This window comes from Muntiacus reevesi, chromosome 5 (genome assembly GCF_963930625.1).
Source record: "Muntiacus reevesi chromosome 5, mMunRee1.1, whole genome shotgun sequence".
Taxonomy (NCBI): Eukaryota; Metazoa; Chordata; class Mammalia; order Artiodactyla; family Cervidae; genus Muntiacus; species Muntiacus reevesi.
The window spans coordinates 36,348,551-36,363,210 of record NC_089253.1 but is presented as its reverse complement, the minus strand read 5'-3'; the positions used below and the strand labels follow the sequence as shown (position 1 = coordinate 36,363,210).

The 14,660-nt window shown below is 46.0% G+C and overlaps 1 protein-coding gene across 1 annotated transcript; it reads right to left on the bottom strand.

Moving 5' to 3' along the window:
• Nucleotides 1-232: 232 nt before the first annotated feature.
• On the bottom strand, nt 233-9,197 carry LOC136168793 (pregnancy-associated glycoprotein 2-like). Its single transcript, XM_065936495.1, has 9 exons — nt 9,145-9,197; nt 7,688-7,829; nt 6,616-6,733; nt 6,397-6,515; nt 5,004-5,197; nt 3,966-4,082; nt 2,290-2,431; nt 2,106-2,204; nt 233-379 (listed from the first exon to the last, which is right to left on the bottom strand). Exons 1-9 carry the CDS (start codon nt 9,195-9,197, stop codon nt 233-235), a joined length of 1,131 nt encoding a protein of 376 aa, XP_065792567.1.
• Nucleotides 9,198-14,660: the final 5,463 nt, after the last annotated feature.

The window sequence follows — 14,660 nt, the reverse complement described above, 5'->3', positions numbered from 1 at the left end:
AGTGGTTCAGACTTGATTCTCGATCCTGCCAGATTATGATGCACCTCCCAGACCCAAAAAGAGGCACCCATTTGTTTTAGCACCATTAAGAGTGAAACATTTTATTCATTACTGAGAATAGGGTTTGCAGAGCACCAAACACAATTCACCAGCATCGCTGGACAGGAGTGCCCTAGTGTGAGCGAGTGTGTGTTAGGAGAGGTCTCTATGATTCCCGAACCAGTCCAAGCATTTACACTGCTGGAGCCAGGCCAATCCTTTCATTTTCTCGATCAAAAACTGAGAAGTACTGCCTCAGAAAGACGTCACCCAGGAGCCAGGTGTCTGGAGAGAGAGCTTCTAGACCTCCATGAAAGGCGCTAAGGCAGGAGCTTTTTTCCTGGGGGAGGTAGAGACACACACCAGTCAGCCTGTGAGCTTACCTGCAACCGCCTCCTCAATATCCAGACCTAGCACACTTCTTGGTTTCATTTCCCTCTTTTGGTATGTATCGGGTGATTTTCTCAGCCACTGGGGATATGAGGGTTCATCCAAAAATAAAAAGGGCCAAGATGTGTGGTTGCCATATGCAGGAGTGTGGGGAGGGGAGGATTGGGAGTTTGGAATGATCAGATGCAAATAATATATAGAGGAATGATAAGCCACAAAGTCCTACTTATAGCACAAGGAACTATATTCAATATTTATTGATTAACTAATGAAAAAGAATATGCATATCTGTATATGTACAGCTAAAGCACTTATCTGTGCAGCAGAACTTAAGTCAACACCGATCAGACATACTGATTTCTACGGTTTTCTTGAAAAGAACAAGAGCGTCCCTGGTTCCCCTGACACTCTCTGTTTCTTTCCTTCTGACTCCAGCTCCCCGTTTTCTCTGCAGAGAATGCCTGTTCTTCTCCTGCGTCCCAAAAACCTGTTCTTTTTCTTTTTTTTTTTTTATTAACTTTTATTTTGCTTTGGAGTATAGCTGATAAACAATATTCTGAGTTTCAGGTGGACAGGAAAGGGACTCAGTCATACATGTACATATATCCTTGTCCCAAAGACAGCCCTTCCATCCAGGCTGCCACCTTACATTCAGCAGAGTTCCCTGTGTTATACAGTAGCTCCCTGTTGGTTATGCCTGTTAAATATATTCAAAGCAGTGCTCACAGCACTTTCTTTAAGACGTCGCTCAGGCCCTCTGAGAAGCATGTTTGGACCGACACTCACCCTTCAGCCAGTCCAGGCTTGGTTGGGTGACTTATTCAAGTCTCCATCCCCACTGGTCGGTTCATAGCCCTCATCACCCCTGATAAGTCCCCAGGGTCCCTTTGCAGAGCACCGTGGGGTTCCGTTTGCATGGAATCCAGGGCAGATTTGCCTAGACCCAAGCAGGCCTCCCTATGGACCATGAATCAGGGGGTTTATAATTACTGCAATTCCCTCTCTTCCTCAAAGGCATCTTTGAGCCCAACAGCCTGCTCTGAACTCCCACAGGGAGCTGACGTGAAGCCTCAACCCTGTGTCAGGGCTGCGCAGTCACTGTGCACCCTTTATTCACCTTAGCATCCAACCACCCCACAGAAGGGTCAGGTAGCCCGACTCACAGCGGGGGAACTGGGACTTAGCAAGGGGAAGTTGCAGTCAAGGTCTAAGGTAGTCATGTAATTTATTGTAACTGGGAAAATTTCAACAAGGAAGGGGAGACTGTTAATCATTATGGTGGGAAAGCACACAGTGCCGCCACCAGCCAAGCTCCCTAGTCACATGTCCTATTTTGGGGATCACTAGAGCTGACTTTCCATGTTCCTGCATCTGAGGGCTCTAGTTGAACTGAAGATCTATGAGGGCAGAAGACCTTAGTGTTCCCCTATCCCTGTGACTCCCACCATGGCAGCACGGAGTGGTGTCTCCAGATTTACTTCAGGAAGACGGATACCCCAGACCATCATCCACTCTGAAGTGGTTGATTTTGTGGGAGGTGCTGGCCCAGCCACAGGGGCTCAGCGGCATCTGCAATGGTGTGGCTTGGCCTGCAGAGGGTGCCGTCCTCCCAGCACTAGCCCATGGTTCCTGCAAACCCCAATTTAGAGAACCAACCCTTAGGGGTGGCCGCTCACCTTGATGATGTAGGCTTGAGGGGGCAGTGGATAGTCGATGCCATTGATGTTGAAGATGACAGGAGGCAGGGTGTTGACTGCATCACATGAAACCACATACTGTTAGAGAGAAGGAGAGAGGTTGGCCCAGAGGATCCTTATTATGTGGGGAGACTGGGAGTGACCCTGTGGCATGACCCTTCACCTCAGAGTCCTTGAGCTTGGCGTTCATGACTTTGTGGATGTTGGTGACCATTTCTGTTGAGACATAAATCGATGCTGATCCGGTGTCCACAAAGGCCTGACATCCACGAGAACAAGCAACAACTTCCCCGTTCATGGTGGTGCTGAGACAGTAGGGCAAAGCGGGCATCAGGTTCATGCAGAAGGCTCCCTCCTTGAGTAAACTGAGCCCCCTCCCTCACAGCTGCTCCCTTCCTGACAGCGTCCAGAATAGTGCGTGATCTCTTGTCCTGACTTTTCTTTTCTCTGATCACAGCACCTTTTATAATATCCTTGAGCAGTACTTGAATATATCAGGTTCTTTTGAACCTTGACACAAGCTGGTCTTCCTTCCTAGAAGAGCCCCCTCCCCTTTGACTAGATGATTTCTCCACATTTTCCAGGTTCCAGCTTAACTGTCATGGTTTCAGGGATGTCTTTCCCCCGGTGTGTATCAATCTCCTTTCTTGGTCACTCTCTGTAGGCCCTTGCTCATGTCTAGCATGTACCAAACTGACAATTCACTATGTGTGTGTGTCATTTCTTGCAATTTGCTTTCTTAGATGTGAGGGTGAGTTTTATTCTCATCACGTCCCTAAAGTGCCTGGCACACAGTGGATGCACAATGTTTGTCTGTTGAATGAGTGATAAAAGACTGTGAATGTAATGAATGGAGACCATCCAGAGAGGTATATCTGATGTCTCACCAACAATGGGTCAAACACACAGTGAAGATGAAGGTTCCTGTGGCAGGAGATTCTCAGAGAGGTGGGAGAGACTGGCTGCCCTGGGAGAGGGTGTCTGAGCAGCACCCCCTCCCTGGGCTCAGACACTGAGACCCTGACCAGCCAATACCTGACTAGACACAGAAACTCAAAGGACAGGTAAGATTTTATCTGAGGGTAAAACACAGAATCTCATCAATTATTGCCTCTTGTTCTCAATCCACTCCTGGATCCCACCTTCCCGATTCTCTCAGTTATAGCCCCTGCCCTACCATGTGCCCTGGGACATGGCGTGTCTCTTTTTATGAGTGGCTTTCAGGTCCCAAGACCGTGGCCATCCTCTCTTTACTGCTGGCTAGCTTCTCCCTAAGTAAATCAGTTTTCCCCATTTCTTCAGGACTTTCACTGTTTTTAAACTGACATTTCTCTGTACTGAGAATTTCTTTGGCACATGTAACCGTGGACAGTTGGTCATCTTACCACAGCTCTGTTAAGGCTGAGGAAATTCTCCTGATCCTCTTTTCACCACACTGAAAATCCTCTAACCATGCTCCCCACCTCACACTCAGGGGTGCAGTCCTCCCGCAGCTGCACAGGCCTCTCTGGACCCTGTGAGGGACCCTGTTCTGAGGCCTGGCCAGGAGGCCTGGGGCGATTACAAACCCATGTGTTGTTTGTGTATCTATGAGTTTCTGTGTTTGTTTATGTGTGTGTTAATGCGTGGCTCTGTGTGTACTTGTGCCTCTAGCTGGGTATGCATGTTTATCTGTGCCTGTTGTATCTTTGCATGAGTGTCTGTGTGTCTGTCTGTGTCCTTGTGGGTGGTGTGTATGCCTGTTGCCTGTGTGTCTGGGAGTGCATTTGTGGGTCTGCCTGTGTCTTTGCAGAGATAGGGGAGCATCACTTGAGGTGACCCTCAGAGGGAGAGGCTTACCGGTTCATGCTTATCTGCCAGTGGCGAGTTTGGGACACTGGTACCCAGTTGAGCTCTCCCTTGTAGTAATTTTGGTCCACCCCACCAAACATCACCACACTGCCCTCTGGCTTGCTTCTGCAGAGAGAAGGGAGGGGGATCCTTAGAGGAGAGTAACAACAGCACTGCCTGGAAACTGTGCTTATCCACCCATCAAGGCCCCAATAAGGTCCCCATCTACATATGCAGAAATCGAGGCTTGGAGCAATTGAGAACGAGACCAAGGTCGGTCGCTGGCTAATGAGTGGCAATAGGGGCTGGGCCACCTGGCCGGACTCCACCCACTCAGTGTTCAGACGAGGCCCTGGACCTCCTGTGACCTGATTGCTCAGAGATACCCTCAGAAGACAGTGTGCTGAAGGGTTTTGGCTTCCCCCTTGTCCAGCCTGTAGTTTTTCAGAAACATCAAGGCCTGAAGCACTAAGGGTGTGACTTCAAGTCACACAGGGTTGGCTTCACTGGCCTGTGACCTGTGCTGTCCTTTGGGCCCCACACTCAGCAGGCCCCCACCTCTGCTCTCGTTGTCTTGAAATTCCCAATACTTGTTTGAACAAGTAGAGTCCCACACTTTTGTTTTGGATCCCATGCTTTCTTTTTGCACTGACTCCTGCAAATTGTGTAGCTGGTCCTGGGTGCTCAGTGAAATGTTAGTGAGGACGGAAAGATTTCCACCATCCCTCTCTTTCCTTCCATGGCAAATTCATCAGCATATCCTGTTGCCTTTTCTTCCAACTCGTATCCTGACACCTTGCATTAGTCTTCCTTTTCACTCAAGCCCTACACCAAGCCCTGGCTCTTGCACCCAGGAGCATGGTTGTGTTCCAATAAAACTTTGTTTGTAAAAGCCAGTGGTGAAGCCAGGTGGGGCCCTGGGGCCACAGTTGTCCTGGGTTAGTCTATCTCTCAGGATACTTCTGTATCAATTGTTGCATCATTTTCATACAACTGAAAGGATCTGACAACTAATTTGTAGAGAGGGATTGTCCAGCTCAGACTTACTTGCTCAAGTAGAAGGCAAAGACAGGCTCCGAAAAGGCACCTTGGGACCACAAGTTGTCAAAGATGGGCCTGGCACCTTTGATGCTGATTGAGGGGAAGGCCAAGCCCAGGACGCCATCAAAGGGCATACCATCAAACCCGAATTCCTTCACGCTTAGGCCAAACGACTGATTAAGGCTAACGAAGTTCCCGATCTGTGGGCGAGAAGAGTGTTCCCACATAAACGTTTGTTAAGTGGTTCTAGGCTTGGGCTGATGAAGAAACCTGTTAGCTCTGCAGAGAAGAACTGAGGACATCCTGTGTCCTTGGTAGAACTCAGATGGTTAGAGCGAGCAGGGAGGGGAATTTGGGTTCCATTTATGTGGGTCCGTGGATTTTAAAACTTCTGCCCCTCTCAAAAACACCTTCTGAGTCAAATTGGCCTCAAGGCTTCTGTACCGATGGGACAAAGTCAGGCCAGGACCCAATGGTGACCCGTTATGGACAAAATGAGCAAAGAGCAAGAGAGCATTCTCTGGCATCCCTATGAAATGATGACAGAAATAGACTGGATTGATGGTAACATACTTTGGATTCTGCATCTGGCCAGAAATACAGAAGTCTGTTATACAATCTTTCTGGCAGGGTTCTTATGAAATTCCTGCCTGGGAAATACCCTTTTGGGGGTATCTGTGTGTTTGTGTGAGTGTGTATGAGAGAGACAGAATAAGAGAGAGAGGCGAACTACTCAGGTACTTTAGGGAAGGAAGGCCACAGGCTTTATCAGACTCGCAAAAGCCCCACACTTTGAGAACACACTTATCAGGTCCCCCTACATCTCTGGCCTCCTGCTTATCCGCACTGGATATCTGAAGTTCCTGACTTCACCCAGCGTCCCCCGATCAGTTTTATCCTTTCCCCAAATACCCACCACCAGCTTCGGTCCTGACAAGCCAGCCCAGCTCCACCGCTTACCACAGGTGTGACCTCAGCAAGGCTCTTGCTGTCTGCACCTCAGTTTCCTCATCTGTATCATTAGCTAATCAATGCATCTGGTGTGTGGGGTGGTTGCATCTTTAAGCAAGTTATTACCATGGCAGTGCCCGGCACATTCTGAGAATATAAAAGCCGGTGCTTTCTCTCCCCCTCTTCTGGCTCGCAGCAAAATGAGCCCTGAGCTGCTCATGGGCAGAGGAGCTGCAAGTCCACAGCCCGAGCCACTCTCCGGGTTAGCTAATCCATTTGTTTGTGTGTCACTATGGAGACGTCTCCCCAGGGACAGGATCCTGTGGGTAAGATGGCCAATGTCTATGGGAGTTAGGGTAGGACGGTCCTGCCAGCTGGTCCTCTGTCTGTTTTGTAAGCAGTGGTCACTGCATAGTCAGTCCTGACTCAGCTTTTGTTTCCACATTACCTGAACGGTGTCAGAGCCAAGAAATCCCTGAATAAGCCCAGATCCATAGACGATGGTGACAGGCTGGCCTGCTTCCCTGAAGCTGGAGGAATTTTGAGGATTGAAGGTGTTGTGTGTTTCTGCAGACACAAGAGATGAGTGTCAGTCAGGTGCCAAGGGTGGAGAAGGGAGAGTCAGGGCAAGGAAAAGGTGTGTGGGTTGGGGAGTGTTTGTACTCACTACAGGCTGGACTTTGACAAGTGATGGAAGGCACCCACAAGTCAGCTGAACCTGTGTCAAAGATGACCTGGAACTCCTGAGGGGGTGTTCCAATGGCGATGGTCCCCACGTAGGCAATCTATGGGGATCAGAAGGGGTGGGTTAGTGCAGATCTGGCTCCCCTCGATTCCCCCACTGCGGCCTCCCTCTGGGTGTCACATGTCTCCTGAGATCACTTTCCAACCACCATGCAGCTCACAGCCTTTGTTCTCAGAGGATTTGATATTTTTCCCTGCGCTACACAGTATCTGGGACATTCTCTCTACGACCAGGGGTTGAAAAAGTACCTCCTGCATTCGAAGCCCAGACTCATAAGCACTGGACCTCCAGGGAAGTCCTGGTGCCTTCATTTGAGAAGCTCTCTAGTCTCTTCAAACCCAGCCTGAGCACCTCCTTCTCCAGGAGGTCCTCCTTGGTCAATCCCAGCCACTCTCTCCAAACTCAGACCACATCCAATCAACACCACACAGGTGACCTTTTCATTTGACATATATTTACTCTTTGCCTTTCTCTCAGGCTAGCCTGCAAAATCTTGAAGAGAAAATATGCCGTTTCTTGTCATCTAATAAGATTAACCATATTGTCAGATTCTTATGCCTTACATGGATTAGGTAGTCAGTGACTTTTTACTGCTGTGATTCTTGCATCCGTGGAAGCTGAATTCTTTTGCCTGGGGATTCACTCTTGCTTTGCAGTTGGCTTTATCCTTTGACCAGAGATGGCTCACCCTTCATCTGTAACTGAATGGCTCACTTATTTCAGAAGGAACAATCTGCCTCAGACTAACGACACATCTTTGACACAGAAATGAATGTTTACCTGCCACCTGGTCATTGCTGGGCCAGTCACCACAGGCCAAGAGTTGAGGATGAGAATGCCTTCTCGTCTGGTGTTGGGTCCCTGTTGCCCAGTGTTTCTGCCTCCTGCTGGATCCCCAGCCCCAACTTCCCACCTGCCACCGCCAGAAAAGGTAGCAGTGCCATCCCAGGGCACCAGGGGGCGATGAGGAGAACCATCCTCCCAACAAACTCACATCCAGAAAGTTCCTCAGGGGGTGAGTGGCTATGTTGGTGTCTCTCTTGGACAGTCTGTAAGCTTGTTCCTCCAGGAAATTGTTCAGTAAGTTTTTTTCCCTCAGGGTTTCTCGCAAGGTCTTCACTTTCCTCAGAGGCAAACTTTCACCGAGGATTAGGAAAGAAACAAAGGAGAAGATGCGATTAGCTGTCCGTGTTAAGGTATTACTGTCATTGTAATGGCACTGTGGATTTTCCAGCTTTTTAATGAGTGTCACCTTATTATCGGAATGCATTGCAAATGCCATTTCAAAGATGTAGGTTTGAATACAGGTTGTGTTGTGTAACATTGTGTAAGACCATTTGGACTCTCAGCTTCCTCCTGGGTAAAAGGGTGGAATGTAATGATTACCACCCTCCAGATGGAAAATTTGGGAGATAAGTGAAGTGATGGATATAATGTACCTGATATATAGTAAATGTCAACAATGACAATCATTAGTATTACTATTGCCATCCCACTGTATCCTTCTCAAGGAAGCTCAGGGAGGAAGGTTCTAGAAGAGTATCATTACCCTATTTTTACAGGAAAGGAATTTGAAATTCAAAGAGTTTGTCACTTGGCTTTGGTCAAATGCTTGTCAAATGTACAACAGCGTAGAGGTAGCTCTCCCAATCTTTCTCCAAGTAGAAACAGAACATAGGGTTAAGAGAAGAATCCAGGAGATAGGAAACAATTTAGAGAAATTAAGAGGCTAAGGAAGCAATGATGAGTCAAAATTGAAAAAGTAAAAGAAGAGAAAACAACACGGAGAGATCTGCACTCACGGAGACTTCCAAAGAGATGGAGAGATAAGTGAGAGAGACACAGAGATGCAGACATAGACATATACACACTGAAGTAGAGAGAGAACAGAGAGGAGACCTAGAATAAAATGTAGAAAAATGCTATTCCACAGGACCACGCATAGATTTATACTGGTTGTGCACTAAACAATTGCAATGAGTTCCATTTTCAGCAGGTCACCACATGATGGGGTCCCAAGAGTTGTGCAACCATGCAAAGCTACACCTTGACCCTTGGGACCCACAGTTTCTATAGCAAGGTGCATGCCTGCGTGCTAAGCTGCTTCAGTCGTGTCCAGCTCTATATGACACTCTGGACCTCAGCCTGCCAGGCTCCTCTGTCCATGGGATTGTCCAGGCAAGAATATTGGAGTGGGTTGCCATGTCCTTCTCCAGGGGATCTTCCCGACCCAGGGCTCCAACCTGCATCTCTTATATCTCCCACATTTGCACGGGGGTCCTTTACCACTAGCACCACCTGGGAAGCCCAAGGCTAAATAAGCAAGGGTAAGTACCTATAGCAAGATATTTATCAATAAGTAAGAGTTACACTTTAAGACTATCAGGGAAATGTTCCCTTTCTTTCTAACCCAGAAAGGAAGATGATGCGGCTTACAGTCCCCATACTTACATGACTATGCCCTCTGAGAGGGCCACCAGCCCGAGGAGCACAAGCCACTTCATGCCTCTTTCCTGGCTCCAAGTACTCAGGGAAGCTTTCGTTCTTTAGCATGCAGTGGCTTCTGGTTATATGTGCTCTAACCTGCCCTAACTCTATATGTGCTCTATATGTGGTTATATGTGCCCTAATTGTCCCCTTTAGGCCACTAATGGATCTGATAAAAATACAAAGCTCTTGATAAAATTTTTATTTTCATTCTTGACCTTGGGGAATGGTCTTAGAAAATTCTCAGAATTCAGAGAAATCTACTGTGATCTCTTCCTTGAGGCTTGGCTGGAAAACCAAAGTGAACCGCATGGACACCTAAGGCATGGAGAAACTTGCCTTCGTGGAGAAAATTACTGCTAAGAACACCATAAAAATCAATACTAGGGGCCATGCTAGACATTCATGATCTCCTGTGGTCTGCCTAGCAACTTCATGAGGTATGGTTTGCTGTCCTCAATGGAGAACTGATTGCTAGAGGGAAAGAGGTCAAATGGAAAAGTGAAGACTTCAGAGGCAGCCCAGAGACATATGAGTGGCTTTAGGTAGTGGGTCTAAGAAAAGTTTACGAATCCACATGTAGAAGCCAAAACTGGGATAATTTTAGCATTCCACTCCTTAATTAGAACAAATTAAATGTATAAAAAGTATATGCTAAGCAGAAAAAGAGACACAGATGTACACAACAGACTTTTGGGCTCTGTGGGAGAAGGGGAGGGTGGGATGTTATGAGAGAATAGCATTGAAATAAGTATACTATCAAGTGTGAAACAGATCACCAGCCCAGGTTGGAGGCATGAGACAAGTGCTCAGGGCTGATGCACTGGGAAGACCCAGAGGGATGGGATGGAGAGTGAAGTGGGAGGGGGGATTGGGATGGGGAACACATGTAATTCCATGACTGATTCATGTCAATGTATGGCAAAAACCACTACATTATTACTTTATTATAATTATTATATAATTATATATATATCATATATGTATATAATTATTATATAAATATATATTATATATATTCATATATTATATATAATATCATATATTATTATTATTATTTTAATTTAATTATTTATATATAATTTTTTTTATTTTTTATTTTTCAGTGCTTTTTGTCATACATTGATATGAATCAGCGATAGAGTTACATGTATTCCCCATCCCGGTCCCCCATCCCACCTCCCTCTCCACCCGATTCCTTTGGGTCCATTCATGACTACTGGAAAAACCAAAGCCTTGACTAGACGGAGCTTTGTTGACAAACTTATGTCTTTGCTTTTTAATATCCTCTCTAGATTGATCATAACTTTCCTTCCAAGGGCTAACTGTCTTTAATTTCATGGTTGCAATCACCATCTGCAGTGATTTTGGAGTCCCCAAAAGTAGTCAGGCACTGTTTACACATCTATTCACCATGAAGTGAATTTATTTCCACATCTATTCACGGGATGCCATGATGTTAGTTTTCTGAATGTTGTGCTTTAAGCCAACTGTTTCACTGACCTCTTTCACTTTTATCAAGAGGCTTTTTAGTTCTTCTTCACATTCTGCATTGATATTTCTTCCGGCAATCTTGATTTCAGCTTGTGCTTTGTCCAGCCCAGCATTTCTCATGATGTAATCTGCATATAAGTTAAATAACAGGGTGACAATATATAGCCTTGACTTACTCCTTTTCCTATTTGGAACCAGTCTGCTGTTCCATGTCCAGTTCTAACTGGTGTGTCCTGACCTGCATACAGGTTTCTCAAGAGGCTGGTCTCGTGGTCTGGTATCGCTATCTCTTTCAGAATTTTCCACAGTTTATGGTGATCTATACAGCCAAAGGCTTTGTCATAGTCAATAAAGTAAAAATAGATGTCTTTCTGGCCTCTGTTGCTTTCTCAATGATCCAGCAGATGTTAGAAATTTGATCTCTTGTTCCTCTACCTTTTCTAAAACCAGCTTGAACCTCTGGAAGTTCACGATTGATGTATTGGTGAAGCCTGGCTTCGAGGATTTTGAGCATTACTCAAAACGTGTGAGATGAGTGCAATTGTGCAGTAGTTTGAGCATTATTTGGCATTGCCTTTCCCAGGATTGGAATGAAAACTAAACTAATCCAGTCCTGTGGCCACTGCTGAGGTTTCCAGATTTGTTGGTATTTGAGTGCAGCATTTTCACCAAATGATTTTTCAGGATTTGATATAGCTCAACTGGAATTCCATCACCTCCATTAACTTTGTTGGTAGTGATACTTCCTAAGGCCCATTTGGCTTCACATTCCAGGATATCTGGTTCCAGGTGAAGAAACACACCATCGTGATTATCTGGGTTGTGAAGATCTTTTTTGTATAGTTCTTCCATGTATTCTTGCCACCTCTTCTTAACATCTTCTGCTTCTGTTAGGTCCATTCTATTTCTTTCCTTTATTGAGCCCATCTTTCCATGAAATGCTCCCTTGATATCTCTAATTTTCTTGAAGCAATCTCTAGTCTTTCCTTTTCTATTGTTTTCCTCTATCTCTTTGCATTGATCGCTGAGGAAGGCTTTCTTATCTCTCCTTTCTATTACTTGGAATTCTGCCTTTAAATGGGTGTAACTTTCCTTTTCTCCTTTGCTTTTTGCTTGTCTTATTTTCACAGATATTTGTAAGGTGTCCTCAGAGAGCCATTTTGCTTTTTTGCATTTCTCTTTCTTGGGGATGGTCTTGATCCCTGTCTCCTGTACAATGTAACGAGCCTCCGTCCTTAGCTCATCAGGGACTCTGTCTATCAGATCTAGTCCCTTAAATCTATTTCTCACTTCCACTGTATAATCATAAGGGATTTGATTTAGGTCATACCTGAGTGGTCTAGTGGTTTTCCCTACTTTCTTCAATTTAAGCCTGAATTTGGCAATAAGGAGTTCATGATCTGAGCCACAATCAACTCCTGGTCTTGTTTTTGCTGACTGTATAGAGCTTCTCCATCTTTGACTGCAAGGAATATAATCAATCTGATTTTCATTTTGACCATCTGCTGATGTCCACCTGTAGAGTCTTCTCTTGTGTTGTTGGTCATAGCAAACACCCTCTTACAACAACACAAGAAGAGACTCTACACATGGACATCACCAGATGGTCATTACTGAAATCAGATTGATTATATTCAGAAACTCAATCAAGGGCAAATTCACATGGCCCAGATAGCTTCACGGTGCTGTAGCAAAGCTTGGGACGGGAAACTGTATCAGTCCCAGTTTCATGGGACCACTGGAGTGGGGTCCAACTTTGGGTTCTCCTCCCCAGAAGTAGCCCATGACCCAAGGTTTCATGTACAAGAGATTTAAAGTTATTCCCAGAGGAACTGCAGAGGGACTTGCCTGGTGGTCCAGTGGATAGGAATCTGCCTGCTGGTACAGAGGATATGGGCTGGATCCCTGGTTTGGAAAGATTCCACATGCTTGGAAGCAACTAAGCCTGTGTGTCTTAAGTACTGAACCATTACACACCAGGGCTCATGATCTGCAATAAAAGAAGCCACTGCAATAAGAAGGCTTCTTTTCACATCTAGAGAAGAGTTCTCACTCACTGAAACCAGAGAAGTCTCGTGCAGCAAGGAAGGCTAGCACAGTCAAAATTAAAAAAAACATGTGCCCCCAAACACCAGTGAAGGCACAGGAGAAGCAGGACTGGAAGGACTGGAAAAGGGATGAAACCAAGTCTGGGTGTGATTTCATGCAAGTTTCAGAGAGGGAAGTTTCAGTCTGCTCCCACAGGGAACTCTGGAATGTAAACTGTGACTCAAAAGCACCCCAACACAAGGCAGGGGAGCTGGGATCTCACACTCCCACCAGCACCTGTCAGCCTTCAACTAATGGCCACCTGGTGTGTATGGACCCTTGTAGTACATCCTCCAAAGACAACTCAAATGTGACTCTACACCCAAAAGTACATGAAAGTCAAGGAAAATGCAACCTAGATAATGTTGAGGTGCTCTGCACTGCCTCTGCCCTCTCCAGCATCACATCAGATCACACCACAGTAGGGGAAAGAGGTCCTCTGGTCTCTAGAGATAACTTTTTCATTTTTAATTTAACTTTGTTTTTATTGCAGTGTAGTTGATTTCCACCTGCCAGTCCAGTAGATGCAAGAGATGTGGGTTTGATCACTGGGTCGGGCAGATCCCCTGGTGTAGAAAATAGCAACCCACTCCAGTGTTATTCTCACCGTTACACACACACAGACACACACAGACACACACACACACACAGACACACACACACACACACACACACACACACACACATACATATACCCATTTTTTCTTACCTTCTTTTCCCATATCAGTTATTACAGAATATTGAGTAGAGTTCCCTGTGCTGTATAGTAGGTCCTAGTGGATTATATTTTTTATATTTACTAGTGTATGTACATTAATCCCTAACTCTCAGTCTACCCCTCTTCCCCTATGTTTCCATTCGTAATCATAAGTTTGCTTTCGAAGACTGGGGATCTGTTTTCAAGATGTTGTTTCTGATGAACTGGGATAAGCCATCATCCAGAGGCAGGAGTACTTTCACTTAAGTGGAGAGAAATTCAGCATAGCACTTAAGTCTTCATTCCTCCAAACAGAGACGTACACACATTTCTTAAGAGAAGAGCAGGGCCAGCTGTAATTTTTGATCAAGTGCTCCATCAAGACAAGCCAGGCTGTCTCTAGGTTGGGCCACATTCATGTCACACCACAGCCCCTCACACTTGCATCCCCATTGACCTTGGCATTGCCTGTGATAAGACTCCACGAGGTCAAACAAAGCTCTCCAACCCCTAGCGTCAACTAGACATGAGAGAGAAAAACCTGCCTCTCCTCCAGGCAGCAGTCCTGAGGCAGCCCCCAGAGCAGCTGGAGGCCAGACAGTCTCCATTCACCTCACTCAGGCCTAGAGGCCCACAAAGGCTCCAGGTTGGACAGCCCTCTATAGCAGTCACAGAGCTTTTGAGAGATTGACTCAGGACTCAGACTTGCCAGAATCCAGTCCCTGATTTGTCACTCACATCCCTTTGTCCACAGAAACCTCACCCAAGCACCTTCTGCTCTCTTGGCCTTGATTCTTCATTGCCAAAGCCAAAGAAGGAACCAGATGATTCCTCAAATCTTGAAATGACCCTGAGGCAACCCTCAAGGCCGAAATAAGCTCCTCACATACAGCAGATGGAGCAGGTATGAACTTGAGTCCAAAATACCTGATTGACTTTGCCAACTAAACATTGTCCCTCACCATCTGACACTACCAGGATGGAATCACTAGCCACGGACGTCACTGCATTTCAACACAGCCTGTGAAGAGTTTAGGGTAGAGGTCAGGAATGAGGCCCCCGGTGCTCTGAGAAAACTGGCAGAACATTCCATCAGAGAAATATTTTCAAAAGATTTTGTATCTCATATCTAGAAAAGCATCATTGAGAGAGACATCTGCTCCTCGTAACCAGCAGCAAGCTTCTGCCAAAACATGTGCTT